This window comes from Nipponia nippon, unplaced genomic scaffold (assembly GCF_047370975.1).
Source record: "Nipponia nippon isolate SJK-2023a ecotype South Korea unplaced genomic scaffold, ASM4737097v1 scaffold_29, whole genome shotgun sequence".
Taxonomy (NCBI): Eukaryota; Metazoa; Chordata; class Aves; order Pelecaniformes; family Threskiornithidae; genus Nipponia; species Nipponia nippon.
The window spans coordinates 6054377-6071364 of NW_028262346.1; the positions used below are offsets into that span (position 1 = coordinate 6054377).

The following is a 16988-nucleotide window of genomic DNA, read 5'->3' on the forward strand; positions in this document are numbered from 1 at the left end:
GGGTGATGTCCAGAACCACCAGGTTGCAGAGTTACTTGTGTTCCCTCTCCCTCTTTATTTCTGTTCCTCTTTCTACCCTGGATGAGTGCTTCTGTGTCAGGCAAAGGGTAGGGCTTTAACGCCGCTGTCTCCTGTGTTCTGCCCTTCGTGTGTGCCAAGGACATCTTTGGCCTTGATGACTGAGGCAGGGTGGGCAGCAGCCCCACAGTGCAGGAGCTAAACCCCAGCCTGTGCAGGACCAGGAGGCTGCACTTGCAAACAGTTAGGCATGAAAGGGCTCTTGCTGATGAAATGTGCAGGAACGCTATGAAGCAAAGTTGTTTTACTTCGCATTGAAATGTGATAGCAAGTCAAGAGGGCTTAACCTCAAGGTAGATAAATTTAACCTTCAGAGCCCCTTTGCAAGTGAAATGTCTTTAAATATTAGCTGGTGTAGGAAGTACTGAGGAGCCAAGAGAGGTCCACGCTGCTTGCTGAGCTGTGTCTAGACACTGTCTGAGGGATGCTGGTTGACAAAGGCTGGGACCGTGCCAGGGCATGTATGCTCAGTCAAGCAGGGTGAGTGTCTGTGTGCCACCACCTGATCCTTTTAATTTACCAGCATGGATGTAGCCTTTGGGGACCTAAGCCCAAGTCTTCTGGCCCAGTTCTATGAAATATTAAGGCTTCAAACTCCTGCTTAAACACTTTCCATTTGTATGCATGGGAAACTAATTGCCAATTACCTTGGTCTATCTGTGCCTTTGAGAATAAGCAGAGTGAGGGTCTGAAGTCATTGGGTTGTTTTTGCTTTGAGAGTTATACTGTTTCCCCATCTCATTCAACATCTCGGGCAAGCTGAACTCCTGGTAACAAAAAAAGGTCTTACCACCTGAAGGCACGTTTCCATGGCAAAACAAAGAGCAAGCATCAGAAAGATGTTCATTTGTGTCTAACAATTCACTTGCCATAGTAGCCTTTGCAATGTTTATACTCTGAGGGAGGGGGAAATAATCAAGTATTTCTTTTGAATGCACAGCCCTGCATCTTTGTGGCTGGTGTCTTTCTTAGCGGGTGAATTATTCCTAGCTATGGCCAAATTCTGTGTCAATTCTACTCTTTATACTAAATGTCAAGATTGAAAAGATTAGATAATAATCAACATAAGCATTCTTTATACTGTTTATATTTAACGTACAACATGGTAAAACCAAACAAAACCTGCAACAGTCCTGGAGGATCAGATAAAAGAGATTATATTGTTGCATGTCCCCAGATTTGAGCATCTAGAATGCTGCTGTGCTGCACTCTAGAATGCTGATGTTCTGCTGGTTTTGGTCCTGCTTCTGCAGCTGACTCTTGGGTCTGGTCTTCATGTGACCTGGGCTGAATGTTTCCTCCTCCCAGTTCAGCATCGCTGAGGGTGTAGCGTCTTGAATGCACGGCTAAATATTGGCCTCTTGTGTACTTGCCCAGATACTGGTTTGCTGGGGGAAGGGGAAACGAGGGCTGTAGCCCACTTCTTGGTACCACTGCTGGTGTTGCCAGCAAGCCCTGAGCTCTGTGAGGAAGCAGCACTGCTTTGGGAGGGGAGAGGAGTGAACTCTGCTGACAAAAAGCTGCTGGTCCTGGGATGCTCAGCACCCCACGACTGCTTAGGTTGTCATTCATGCTTTCTCTCCCCTTACACCCAATAGCAAATCCCATGCAGGACTGTGAGGTGTGTGGCTGCAGCCAGGGCTAGTGGGCAGCTGAACCACAGCAGAGGGTACTGGGGGGCAGGAGACATGCCCATGTCAAATGGTGGAGACTGGGGCAGTTGCTTGATATGAAACTGGGAGTCTTGGAGAGAATAGTGCACATCAGACAGAAGCAATGAGAGTGGCCTAGGAAATGCCAGTGAGGCAGTTCATTTGAGTTAGACTTTTTGGATGAAAACTGTTTTCCAAGCAGATGTCATTGTTTTCAAGTGGTTTGGTGTTGTGGGTATTTTTTGGTTTTAATTTTGTTTTTAATTTTTTTTTTTATTTTAGAAATGTTAAACACAGCGACATCTCTTTTGCTATGCTCTGCTGGCGCTGGGAGGGAAGTAGTCCAGGAAAGAGCCCCAAAACTCCTGCCCAGCCTAAATGTTTCTTTTGAGTCTAATATCACCTGTGTGCCAAAAACAAGAATACAAAGAGTGCTTGAAAAAAGTTTGTGACTTGAATAGCATTTATTTGATGTAAAGGGGGAAAAAAAAAAGGAAAAAGAGCAGTTTCAATAATAAGATAATAGTAAGTCCTGTTAGCAAAGACTGTGTTATGAACGATAATGGGAAGAAGCATGATACGCATATTCTGACTGATACACATGTCAAATTACCAAATAACTGTTATTTTGCATGGGGTGATGGGAAGAATGAATTCTCTGGATAGCATAAAATGAAGAGTTAATTCTGAATGACGTGCAAAGTCTTTCTAATGGCTGAGACATGGCCTTCATCTTTTGTTGTTTTTCTCTTCTGTGCATATCGTTTCTTTACGGTACTGCCAAAATATCCCTGTTGCTCAGCAACAGCAAGCTGAAATAGCACCAGTCAGGGGAAATCTACCGATTTACACTGGTCATAAAGTGTGTACTCTTACCCAAGTGCAGATTTTGACATAAGAGTGAAAGCTAGCCTTTGTAGGTTTGCCTCTCTGGGGCACACATGGTCTTGGGTGGGAAGATGTCAGTTCAGACACCAAAAGATATCCTTTCCCATCACAGTTTGACAAATGGAGAGGTGCATCCTCTGGACAGAACTTGACCTTGTCTAACCCCAATCTGGGGGTCCGTTCAGCATCTTCCCTAGGAACGAGTCCTCATCTGGTATCAAGGAGGTTTCCAGCTCCGACTGTAGGTCTGCAGACACAACACTGTGCCTTCAGCTGACCATACCTCCTGTACAGAGGCAGACTTTGCACTTGTACATTTAAGAAGGTATTGATGCAGCAAAATGCCGTAAGTACAAAGAGCAGAAGTTAGAAGTTTCCTAAATATCCCCCATACACTGATTTCATAATTTTATTTTCCAACATCTTCTAGACTACTTATTTAAGAGATAACCTATCTTTGGAAGAGCTTAATGATGATAAATAGAGGAAAACTTATACCAAACTCAAAGAAATATGAGTATTTGTTTTAAAAATCAAATCCACACAATACTATGTAGGTATTTACCAAGTAAAACACAGCAAATGCTACATTTTTACAAGTGATCTCTGGAGTTTCAGTCATACAGAAATACTGTCAAACATCTGAAAACCTAACACTTCACCAGAAAATACTGCCAGCAGTTCATCTCAAATATTTTTCACTCAGATCTTTTTGGTGTTTGTAAAAAGACATGTGTTTTTTTTTTCACAACCTCAAAAATCAGCAGTAACACTATTCACAGGCTACTTTTTATTTCCTCTGCTACAAGAGGAACAAGTTTCGTTCTGCTTTCCCAGGAGTGACATTACTGCATGTAGGCTAATGCCAATGGAAGGACCTGAGCATACGGAATATTTGTGGTGAAGATGTCAGCTTCATCATGAGATGAAGTATCTCAATGAGCTGGGCAGAAAGGTGGCTGAGTTAACACCCATTGAGGTGACCAGCACTGTTGGGTGCAAGGTCAGCTTCGTCCTTCCCTACCTGCAGACCTGTTCAGAGGCGGCACAAGGCTGGTCTGCTGCAGAGCTCTGCTATGTCCACCAGCCCTCTAACCATCCTCTTCCCATCACAGTGTGGAGGGAGATGGCAGAGCAGCAACTTCGGCAGCAGACTGGGACAGTGCACCAGTTTGCTGCTTGACATTTGTGAGCTGAGGAGGATGGTGTAGGGAGAGAGGTCAAGATCAGCTCAAATTTGTTCCACTTGTGCACCAACTGAACTGAGTCATTTTATTGCATAGGAAAGGGACAGCAATGACTTTGCTGCTGTCCCCTCCTTTGCTAATCCGTGACTAAGTTCAAGTATTAAGAAAAATCATGAGATTAACATAAAATCATGAAACTTCTTACTTTTTTTTTGTAGAAAAAGATTCTTTTCACTGGCATTTGCTTTCTTGGCCTTGGGTTTACAGGCTTTTCTCTGCAACTGGGTAGGCCTGAAACATTTTTTTCATGAAATGTTAGAGCCTAGTGCAAACTAAAACATCCAAAAGCTGGGGCTTATAGACACCACCTCCCTGCCATTATTGTGATTTTTACCACAAGTCTTTCAAGTATTAACAATGCTGCCTGCAATTTATCTGTGTCCATCTCATGTGTGATGATTGCTAGTGCACATCTCTCCACCGGGCTTGAGAGATCCTCCAGGCAGAATTCTTCACCACCTATTTTCTAGTTAGCAAAGGGTACTCTTTATTCCACTTCTCTGCTACTATGACGCTCTCTAAGATGTATCCTATTGCCATTGTAAGCTGGCATTTTCAGGCATATGTGCTTTTAAATCATTACAGACTGGTCTTGGGAAAGGTCCTTCCAGCTCAATACAGTCCTATCTAATCAGGATAAAACAAACAAATGTAGTGGAAAAACTCTCTCCACTCAGAAGGTGGCGATTTTTTTTTTTTTGCTTTTTGACTTTGTAGCACACAAATCATGTTTTTTTGGGGAAACACCTTTCACTCTTGCCTTAAAATCTGCAAAGTATCTCTCTTCTTGGGTCTTTATACCTCACAGCAAGACCTCTGATGTTTCTTCATCTTCAGATAATAAGCTCGATTGGCTTCTGGATGGGTGACTGGAGAGCGGTAGCTTGTAGATGGCAGAGTTGTTTGTGGTTATTAACAGGAAGGTCAGTGCAGACAAGCAAAAAGACCAGGTTCCTGATGGCACCCCAAACTGCAAAGAAAAATACAAACCACCTATTTACTATGTGTCTTTCTTTCATTTGATCCCCCAGCCCTTGACTGATCTTGGGCTCCAGTTTTCTCAAAGTTTAGATATGTCCTTCTCCAAAGAAGGAATTTGAGCTGGTATCTATGATTGGAAAAAACAATATGATTCATCCAGCAATGTTGAAAAAAACACAGTTAAAGCCTCAAAACTAAGCATCTAATTTCAGAGACTTTAGTTAATCAGCATCCGCTGATTGCGTCTCTTGTTTTGAACACAACTCTTGGCTGAAAGTGAAAGCACTGCTTTTATTTTGTCAGGGTACCTTAGAGCAATGGCTCAAACATCCAGCTCCATCATTCGTCAGTCTCGCCTAAGTCCATCTGCCTGTCTAGAGGTGGCCATCTGGCTTCAGCCCACCTCCAGTGTAAATGCATCTTGTCTGACTTCAAAAGGAAACATGGCAGTAGTGAAAAATCCATAGGATACGTACCACAGGCAATTGCCAGCAAATGTGTCTGCCAGGTGAAAGCGTAGAACATGCCTCCAATCGCAATGCATGAGAGGGAGCTGTTGTAGCCCCACAAGCCGGAGTAGATTTTGCTAAAAGGTGTTGCTAAGCTCAGTGCTGCAAAATAAGTCAAAGGTATGTCATTCCTTGGCCAAAGAGATGAAAGCAGCTAGAAATGGCATGAATTCAACTTTTTAGGGCTCTAGCCTGCATACAACACTGAGTTCCTATTTGTAGTCGTGTTGCTACGGTCTAAGGCTAAAGTCACTTTAATGCAATCAATTTATTTCCCTGGTGCTGCTGAGCTGAATTTGGCCATATGATTTCAGCAGAAGATATATGAGTGAACGAACGTACGTGTGAACTCTAAATGCATCCCTGAGGCCTGCACGTTCAGACTGATGGCTAAGGCTTTTATTAAGCTGCTCCTAAAACCATCAGAATATATTCAGAAATTAAGTATTTCATGATAAAAATTCATTTCAGCCAAAAATACTCTTCTTTCTTCTGAAGATTTCCACCATCATAACATGAGGTAAGAGAATGGGGAACTCAATCAAAAGAATTCTTAAAACAGTAGTGTATGTATATATTTTTTTCAAGCAGTCATTCTCCAATGGAAGAAACATTTGTGACTGTAAATGCTCCACTCATTGCAGTTCCTCTTTTATTCTCCATGCTTTTATATAAATCTGTGACACAAGTCAAATCCTTACCTGCCAGCATTCCCACTGCTGATCCAATTGCCGCATGGAGACAAATGAGCGGAGAAGAGATAAATAAAGCAACTAGGAAAATTCCTCCAGTCCAGGGGTTATTGCAGCCATAAACCTGACCCACCCCGACTGGAATGGATTGCAGGAGCTGCAGGAATTTAAGAAAAAAAAAAAAGACAATTTGTTATCGGCTTTGTAGTTTCTTTTTTTTTTTTTTTAAACCTATTTTTCTTGGCCAGGTTTGTGTTCGGCATTTGTTGGATGCAGTCTTTCTTTCTGGACTGCAAGTGGAAAGTTTGAACACTTTTCAGGAGGCAGCAGGGCATTTCCACAGGGTTTCCCCTTCAATGAAAATGAGTCATGCCTTGTTCCCTAGCCATGAGCTCCTCTGCTGGGTTTTTGCTCGAATATCAAAGGTAAATGTCTTTTGTGAAAGGACTTGGAATGGTTTGCTCATCATCTTTACATGTGCCGCTGACTTGGCCATTTTTGTCTGCTGTTATGGAGCATGACAGTGAATCTAGGAAATGGAAGTGCTCAGGTAGATGATGCCTTTGAGAACATATTCACCTCTGAGTGGGCAGACCCAAGGACGAAATGACCAATAATGGCTTGACCAGAATTACAAGACTTTACCTAGGTAAGGCCATATCCCTGATGTGTTTATATACCTGAAACTCCCTTGGGATTCACTAGGAATATGAATTAGAGTTGCTCGGTTGGTGGGATGGAGCCCAGCTTAGTTACAGCTTAGAGATGGTTTTAAGGCACTTTTCATCAAAATGTTGTGTTCCTCCACATGGAACAGTCCATTTATGGTCCCCATAAAATTATGCACCATGGTAAACATTCTTTTAGAAATGTCACTCGTATGGATTGCTATTTAGTGTCAATTAACTTCCTTTTCTTAATCACTCCCTGGGAACCCCTCAAAATAGTGCACTGAGCCTTAGGAGGAAGCTATTATTCTAGTATCTATGTTGTTTACCATGCTATGCAGGAGGATAATTTTTTTTTTGAAAGGTCACACTTGAATATTAACTAAAAATATGTGAACATGTGCCTGCACCCAAGTTTGTAACCATTCTTCCATAGTAATATCTGCTTGCTCATTTCTAATCAGAAAGATGCAATTTTAAAAACACAGCATGCTACATGGAAAACTAAAATTAACCCGTGAGTTAACTGGTAGTCTCATCACAACCTTGTCTATGGGATGTGGATCAGTATATGCACAGTAATGGGTAATTAGATTCTAGAAGCTTTTTGAAGATTATAATTTAGATCCAACTGTTAATGAAAGATACCAGATACCAAAAAGATTCTTATTTTCAGGCTATCAAAAATGTCAATTCCTAGAGTAAACCTTTATGTTTTGGATAATAGCTCTCTTATAAATGAAATTTTGTATTGCCACACCATAATGCAGTAATACAAAGGAAGATAATATGATTCTATAGTGATTTTCTTTGCAAATGGAGAAGGCTGTTATCTTTAGGGCATCCTACCATTGGTGTTTCAGCATCCATCCAGGTGATGTTTGGTGTTTCTGTTGCAGGCTGAATGACAGTTGTAGGGAAGAAGAGGTTATGGGGTCCTGATGCAGCCAGATAGAGGGTCAAGGCCAAGTTGAAAGGCAAGGTGAAAACAGGCAGATGCCACTTAGAGAAGACTGAGCCTAAAGCACTGGTGAAAACAGGGCTGAAAGAAGAACAAAATGGTCTCATGAGGAGTTTGTCAGCTAGGCAAAAAAAAAAACCCCAAAAACCCAAAAAAACAACTACAGGAAATTCACTCTATTTAAAAAAAAACAATCAACTTCTTAATTTCCTCAGTCTTTCTAATAAAATCAGAGATATGCTAGGATTACTCGGTAAATTTCCTACCCTTCCCAAGGCAGTTAGCAATGTACAGATTCCTGTTATGTTATGCGATATATGGGGTGAATTTGGTGACCGTGAAGGAACCAAGATCCTCCAGTCTTGTGGAGGATCCAGTGATTTAATGGAGTTATTCCACAGCTCAGTCTCAGTGTTTACTTTTTTTTTTTTTAGTACTTGAAGTGGACTGAATTTAGGACACCTGTGCCAGGTCTGAGTGAACTGTGAAGGTATCTGTGTGTCCTTGTTCAAGCTTATGGAGCAGAAGTAAAGGCTGACATCAAAGTTGTGCTTATTTAAGTGAGTATAAGACTACATGAACTTCAGACAGACAGATGATTTGCATGGTTTACCAATCTCCAACTAGACATTTGGGAGTGAAAGACCAGCTTTCAAAATTTTTGTTGTCTAAATACCTAGCAGATTATGGTGTCATATATATGAGTAAAGCATTATTAGTTGTTTGTTTTCATTAGCATCGACCATCACTTCTTGGAACCACTGAACAGCTTCTGTGCCTGGAGAGGTAAATTTTAATGACATTTTTATATGGTGGCTTAGATAGATGAAACACTTGTGGTTGATGGTGGTAGGGAATGGTTAAAATAATGTTCCTCTTGAGACAAAAATGAATTGACGCATCGCAACGATATGGCTAACATTTAAGGCATTGAATTACGTATGATCAGCCATCAATTTTCCTTTTCCCCATTGGGTTTATTTGTGATTATGTGGGTATTTTATTTGTTTCGGGATTACATTTGATTTTAAAAGTGCAAATAATGATACAGATTTAGTAGCACATATGTGCCAGTTGTGTTTTTTTCCCGTTGTAGTCTGCATAGCGCATAAAAATACAACAGCTCAGTCTCAGTGTGGGGACACTGAAGAAGAAGAAGAGGAAGAAGCAGAGGAGCCATCCGACTTACCACGTCATGGACACCAGTGCTACTGGCAGCAGAAGCCACCAGTGGTAGTCTCCCTTAGCAGAAAAGACAGCCATGAGCAATCCCACCAAGACCCTGTTATAGCCATATAGGCCTGCTGCAATGGCTGATCTGTGTGAAAGAAACAACCATCTTGAAATCTTCTCCCCTGCGGGTGCTTTGCTCGCATCACCCCCTCCCTCCCCATCCAGTTGTGACTCTGTGTGATGACAACCTGCCAAGGTTTGTGCACCGCTCTTCAATTTCACATGCTTGAGTCCCATGTCCTCTCAGCCCCAGCTACCCCTTTTGCAGTTACGTCCAGTGTCCCTTTGCATCAGATGTAGCTGGTGGGAAGATCTGTCTGGTCCTACCAGACCAGATACATAGCCAGCGAAGGCTAGACACTGCAACAGTCGACAAGGGAAGAGCTATGGATGTCATCTATCTGGACTTCTGTAAAGCCTTTGACGCAGTCCCACACAACATCCTTGTTTCTAAATGAGAGAGATATGGATTTGAAGGGTGGACTATTCAATGGATAAGAAATTGGCTGGATGGACGCATCCAGAGAGTTGCGGTCAATGGCTCTATGTCCAGGTGGAGACCGGTGACGAGTGGTGTCCCTCAGGGCTCTGTCTTGGGACTGGTGCTTTTCAATGTCTTTATCAATGACATAGACAGTGGGATAGAGTGCACCCTCAGCAAGTTTGTGGACGACACGAAGCCGAGTGGTGCAGTTGACACACCTGAAGGACGGGATGCCATCCAGGGGGACCTGGACAAGCTGGAGAAGTGGGCCCATATGAACCGAATGAGGTTCAACAAGTCCAAGTGTAAGGTCCTGCACCTGGGTCGAGGCAATCCCAGACATGAGTACAGACTGGGAGAAGAACTCATTGAAAGCAGCCACGCAGAGAAGGACTTGGGGGTCCTGGTGGATGAAAAGCTGGATATGAGCCAGCAATGTGCACTAGCAGCCCAGAAAGCCAACCGTATCCTGGGCTGCATCAGAAGAGGCGTGGCCAGCAGGTCGAGGGAGGTGATTCTCCCCCTCTACTCTGCCCTCGTGAGACCCCACCTAGAGTACTGCATCCAGCTCTGGAGCCCTCAGCACAAGAAAGATGTGGACCTTTTAGAAACCATATGCACAGAAGAGAACAAAAGATGAAGGCCATGTCTCAGCCATTAGAAAGACTTTGCACATCATTCAGAATTAATTCTTCATTTTACACTAGCCAGAGAATTCATTCTTCCCATCACTCCATGTAAAATAACAGTTATTTGGTAATTTGACATGTATATCAGTCAGAATATGCATATCATGCTTTTTCCCATTATCGTTCATAACGCAGTCTTTGCTAACAGGACTAATTTATCTTATTGAAACTGTTCTTTTTTCTTTTTTTTTTTTCCCTTTACATCAAATAAATGTTATTCAAGTCACAAAATTTTTTCAAGCACTCTTTTTGCATTCTTGTTTTTGGCACACAGGTGATATCAGACTCTAAGAAACATTTATGCTGGGCAGGAGTTTTGGGGCTCTTTCCTGGACTACTTCCCTCTCAGTGCCAGCAGAACATAGCAAAAGAGATGTCACTGCGTTTAACATTACTAAAATAAAAAAAAAAAACCCTAAAAAATTTAAAAATAAAAAAAGCCCCACAACACCAAATCACTTGAAAACAATGGCATCTGCTTGGAAAACAGATTTCATCCAAAAGTCTAACTCAAATGAACTGCCTCACTGGCATTTCCTAGGCCACTCTCATTGCTTCTGTCTGATGTGCACAATTCTCTCCAAGACTCCCAGTTCCATATCGAGCAACTGCCCCAGTCTCCACCATTTGACACTGGCATGTCTCCTACCCCCCAGTACCCTCTGCTGTGGTTCAGCTGCCCACTAGCCCTGGCTGCAGCCACACACCTCGTAGTCCTGCATGGGGTTTGCTATTGGACGTAAGGGGAGGAAAAGCATGAATGACAACTTAAGCAATCATGGGATGCTGAGCAAGGACCAGCAGCTTTTTGTCAGCAGAGTTCACTCCTCTCCCCTCCCAAAGCAATGCTGCTTCCTCACCGAGCCCAGGGCATACTGGCAACACCAGCAGTGGTACCAAGAAGTGGGCTACAGCCCTCATTTCCCCTTCCCCCAGCAAACCAGTATCTGGGCAAGTGCACAAGAGGCCAATATTTAGCCGTGCAGTGAAGACGCTACACCCTTGGTGATGCTGAACTGGGAGGAGGAAATGTTCAGCCCAGGTTACCTGAAGACCAGACCCAAGAGTCAGCTGCAGAAGCAGGACCAAAACCAGCAGAACATCAGCATTCTAGAGTGCAGCACAGCAGCATTCTAGATGCTCAAATCTGGGGACATGCAACAATATAATCTCTTTTATCTGATCCTCCAGGACTGTTGCAGGTTTTGTTTGGTTTTACCATGTTGTACGTTAAATATAAACAGTATAAAGAATGCTTATGTTGATTATTATCTAATCTTTTCAATCTTGACATTTAGTATAAAGAGTAGAATTGACACAGAATTTGGCCATAGCTAGGAATAATTCACCCGCTAAGAAAGACACCAGCCACAAAGATGCAGGGCTGTGCATTCAAAAGAAATACTTGATTATTTCCCCCTCCCTCAGAGTATAAACATTGCAAAGGCTACTATGGCAAGTGAATTGTTAGACACAAATGAACATCTTTCTGATGCTTGCTCTTTGTTTTGCCATGGAAACGTGCCTTCAGGTGGTAAGACCTTTTTTTGTTACCAGGAGTTCAGCTTGCCCGAGATGTTGAATGAGATGGGGAAACAGTATAACTCTCAAAGCAAAAACAACCCAATGACTTCAGACCCTCACTCTGCTTATTCTCAAAGGCACAGATAGACCAAGGTAATTGGCAATTAGTTTCCCATGCATACAAATGGAAAGTGTTTAAGCAGGAGTTTGAAGCCTTAATATTTCATAGAACTGGGCCAGAAGACTTGGGCTTAGGTCCCCAAAGGCTACATCCATGCTGGTAAATTAAAAGGATCAGGTGGTGGCACACAGACACTCACCCTGCTTGACTGAGCATACATGCCCTGGCACGGTCCCAGCCTTTGTCAACCAGCATCCCTCAGACAGTGTCTAGACACAGCTCAGCAAGCAGCGTGGACCTCTCTTGGCTCCTCAGTACTTCCTACACCAGCTAATATTTAAAGACATTTCACTTGCAAAGGGGCTCTGAAGGTTAAATTTATCTACCTTGAGGTTAAGCCCTCTTGACTTGCTATCACATTTCAATGCGAAGTAAAACAACTTTGCTTCATAGCGTTCCTGCACATTTCATCAGCAAGAGCCCTTTCATGCCTAACTGTTTGCAAGTGCAGCCTCCTGGTCCTGCACAGGCTGGGGTTTAGCTCCTGCACTGTGGGGTTGCTGCCCACCCTGCCTCGATCATCAGGGCCAAAGATGTCCTTGGCACATACGAGGGGCAGACCACAGGAGACAGCGGCGTTGAAGCCCTGCCCTTTGCCTGACACAGAAGCACTCACCTGGAGTAGAAAGAGGAACAGAAATAAAAAGAGAGAGGGAACACAAGTAACTCTGCAACCTGGTGGTTCTGGGCATCACCCAAGGGTATCGCTGAAAAAGGATGCCACCGAGAACCAGCGAAAGGGAGGCTGAAAGGGCAAACATGTGACAGAGGAGCTCATGTTGCTTCATGGGCCACGGCAAGAGCCTCAGAGACTAGGGCAACGAGATCCAGTCTGAGGCCAGATGAAATCCTGCCCACAATACCAGTATTTCAAACTGCCCTAGGGAGCGATGTAGATTGAAAGCTGGCCCAAAATGCGGAGCATATTCAACCGCCATGAGAAAGATTTCTCACAACAAATTCAAAAGCTTAGAAGTGTGCAACGAAATCAATCCTGTGATCAAACAGAAGTACCTGTGTGGGAAAATATGGCTCAGTTGCACTTGTAACGTCAGAGCAATTGCTTCCACTTTTAGGCCCAGTGAGGTCAATGATATTACTTTTTTGAGTAAAATAAAACTGCACATGCATATGATTGCAAAATTGGGAGTTCAAATGCAAACACTTTTGAGGAAAAATCTGTATTTTCCTTTCTTTTGCCTCCTGTGAAAATATATAGATTAGAAAATGGAAGGGAACCATGGGCTTGGAAAACTGACAAACTACAAATCCCCTCACTTTAGATTAAACGTTCTTGGACTGGTCATCAGCTTAATCGGATAAGGCTGAGATCAGTGAGAGGTTCAGGATCTAATTAGTATAATTAAAGAAATAATACTAGGAAAAGTATGCCCCTGGCATGGCGCACTGGGAAGGAAAAGAAGGAATTTTTTCAAGTGGAATTTTCCAGCAAACAGTCCTGGTGTCTCAGTCATAAAGCAGCTATAAAACACATTGTAGTATATAGTTTTGGTGGGGGAGGATGTGATACTCTATAAGAAAATCAGCCACTCTGGACTACATTGCTGCACAAAGGATTTGCTACAGGTGAAGGAACTACTCATAGCACTATCCTGCACTGATTATGCTCTCATACCATGTAGACATACCAAAGTGTAGGACAACCCAGCAGTGTAGTTTTCAACTTTACAGAAAATCTTTGGATGGTCTCCTAACAATGGATTTTTTTTTTTTTTAACAAATTAAATGAAGGGAATCGCATCTCTATCTTTGAACTTTCTTGAATTACATATGATCAGCCATCAATTTTCCTTTTCCCCATTGGGTTTATTTGTGATTATGTGGGTATTTTATTTGTTTCGGGATTACATTTGATTTTAAAAGTGCAAATAATGATACAGATTTAGTAGCACATATGTGCCAGTTGTGTTTTTTTCCCGTTGTAGTCTGCATAGCGCATAAAAATACAACAGCTCAGTCTCAGTGTGGGGACACTGAAGAAGAAGAAGAGGAAGAAGCAGAGGAGCCATCCGACTTACCACGTCATGGACACCAGTGCTACTGGCAGCAGAAGCCACCAGTGGTAGTCTCCCTTAGCAGAAAAGACAGCCATGAGCAATCCCACCAAGACCCTGTTATAGCCATATAGGCCTGCTGCAATGGCTGATCTGTGTGAAAGAAACAACCATCTTGAAATCTTCTCCCCTGCGGGTGCTTTGCTCGCATCACCCCCTCCCTCCCCATCCAGTTGTGACTCTGTGTGATGACAACCTGCCAAGGTTTGTGCACCGCTCTTCAATTTCACATGCTTGAGTCCCATGTCCTCTCAGCCCCAGCTACCCCTTTTGCAGTTACGTCCAGTGTCCCTTTGCATCAGATGTAGCTGGTGGGAAGATCTGTCTGGTCCTACCAGACCAGATACATAGCCAGCGAAGGCTAGACACTGCAACAGTCGACAAGGGAAGAGCTATGGATGTCATCTATCTGGACTTCTGTAAAGCCTTTGACGCAGTCCCACACAACATCCTTGTTTCTAAATGAGAGAGATATGGATTTGAAGGGTGGACTATTCAATGGATAAGAAATTGGCTGGATGGACGCATCCAGAGAGTTGCGGTCAATGGCTCTATGTCCAGGTGGAGACCGGTGACGAGTGGTGTCCCTCAGGGCTCTGTCTTGGGACTGGTGCTTTTCAATGTCTTTATCAATGACATAGACAGTGGGATAGAGTGCACCCTCAGCAAGTTTGTGGACGACACGAAGCCGAGTGGTGCAGTTGACACACCTGAAGGACGGGATGCCATCCAGGGGGACCTGGACAAGCTGGAGAAGTGGGCCCATATGAACCGAATGAGGTTCAACAAGTCCAAGTGTAAGGTCCTGCACCTGGGTCGAGGCAATCCCAGACATGAGTACAGACTGGGAGAAGAACTCATTGAAAGCAGCCACGCAGAGAAGGACTTGGGGGTCCTGGTGGATGAAAAGCTGGATATGAGCCAGCAATGTGCACTAGCAGCCCAGAAAGCCAACCGTATCCTGGGCTGCATCAGAAGAGGCGTGGCCAGCAGGTCGAGGGAGGTGATTCTCCCCTCTACTCTGCCCTCGTGAGACCCCACCTAGAGTACTGCATCCAGCTCTGGAGCCCTCAGCACAAGAAAGATGTGGACCTTTTAGAACGGATCCAGAGGAGGGCCACAAAGATGATCAGAGGGCTGGAGCACCTCTGCTGTGAAGACAGGCTGAGAGAGTTGGGGTTGTTCAGCCTGGAGAAGAGAAGGCTCTGGGGAGACCTTATAGTGGCTTTCCAATACTTAAAGGGGGCTTATATAAAAGAGGGGGAGAGACTCTTTTTTTAAGGGCAGATAGCGATAGGACAAGGGGGAACAGTTTCAAACTGAAAGAGGGGAAATTCAGATTAGATGTTAGGAAAAAAATCTTTACTCAGAGGGTGGTGAGGCACTGGAACAGGTTGCCCAGAGAGGTTGTGGATGCCCCGTCCCTGGCAGTGTTCAAGGCCAGGTTGGATAGGGCCCTGAGCAACCTGGTCTAGTGGGTGGCGTCCCTGCCCATGGCAGGGGTTGGAGTTAGATGATCTTTAAGGTCTCTTCCAGCCCAAGCCATTCTATGATTCTATGCTTCTATGAAACAGAGAGGGAAGTTACAAACTGATGTGAGCAGAAATAACCTCCCTGATCCCTTCCTGCACTGCCATTGCAAGTTGTGCTGGCATTTCACTCTCACGCACAGGGTGGGACATTCTGACCTGCTGTCAGGTTACGTTCTGCACGAGTATTGCAGAGGTTGCAATATCTACAAAATGCCCTACGCATGCCAATCAAATGTGCAGGGCAAGACAATTACACGTCTAGAAAAGAAGAACAGGGAAGAGCAGACACATCCCTAGATTTCAGGAAAAATGGTTCAGAACACCAGCAAGCTACAAATTTAGCAGCCTGACTATCATTAAGGTTCTGTGCATAAAGCTCTTCTGCTTATACTGAAAAAAATCAGGATGGGAACATGACCTTGTACTGAACACCCTGCATAAGAATCCAACATGCATGCCTCTGACCGCAGACATAGTGGGCAAACCCTCTGCGTTTTTCTTTCTCATCTCTAAAAGGAAGACGTATCAAACTCTTTTTCAATTTGCCTTGCCTGTCTTTATCCTTTAGATTTCTCTGCAGTCAGCCAACACTTGTCTCCTGCTGTGCTCTCCCTGATAGTAGTGCCTGGTTCTCACCAAACACTGCCCTGCTAAGGCCTAGATACTCCCCATTTAACTTCAGAGACTCTTGTTGAAATGCCAAACTTTGTAGTCTGGTAGCTACAAACACTTTATACAATTCATGAAGAGAGAGAGAGAGAGAGAGAGAGATTCAAGGCAGAGAGAAGTACTTCAGTAAAATAATACAACCCTTTCTGAAATAGCTAGCTAAGTAGGAGCAGCTTATCTTTCTCTGTTGACCACAGAAGGGGCTGAGGGCAACTAGACATCCACTTTAATGACAATCAAGTTAGGTGGGACAAATCTGGGCTTTAAGTGTAGATCCACAAATGGTCTACATCCACAATGAAACAGCTCCCAATAGATACCGCATGACTCTGGCTAACAGCCAGCTTAAGCCTAAATTCAAGATTAGATCCTCAAAACCCCTGCCTAACTGTGCTTTACCCATAAAGTATCCAGAAGACCACATATTAAGAAAACAAAATTTAGGTGTCTACGTGTTGGCATATACATGTGTATTAAGTGTCAAAGTCCTACTCTAGTCAATGGAGATCAAATCAATGCAATCCATGGAGTCCAGACAGCAATTCAGCTGGCCAAATGTGGGGGTCAATTTTAGGGTGTGCTGAATCACTCTCTAGACCCCATGGACAATATTGACTAGAACTACACTGATCCTAACAAAAGCCTGGATGACTACTCATGCACATACACCAACAAGTAGGTTTATCATCTTGGGAGACAACCCCACCCACATGCACAGCTCCTTGCTCTTGGACATGTCCAGAACCATCTGCATCCTGAGCCACTCATGCCTGGACAATAACCCTCTTGAATGAAGTGCTCCTTCCACTTAACTTGCCTGAAGGGTCTAATCCAGCAAGAAGCATGAGCATCTCAGAGCATGCTCACAGACCCACATACACAAGAGGAGGAAGAAGTGGTGTTCCTTTCTCTGTCCTGAACTGGT

At 43.7% G+C, this 16988-nt stretch overlaps 1 protein-coding gene across 1 annotated transcript; it reads right to left on the bottom strand.

Moving 5' to 3' along the window:
* Nucleotides 1-4660: 4660 nt before the first annotated feature.
* On the bottom strand, nt 4661-8967 carry SLC14A1 (solute carrier family 14 member 1 (Kidd blood group)). Its single transcript, XM_087763631.1, is given in 7 exon segments — nt 4661-4736; nt 4738-4835; nt 5108-5111; nt 5277-5457; nt 6057-6204; nt 7565-7757; nt 8866-8967. Coding segments are annotated over 7 exon segments (774 nt in total). The 5' UTR covers nt 8940-8967.
* Nucleotides 8968-16988: the final 8021 nt, after the last annotated feature.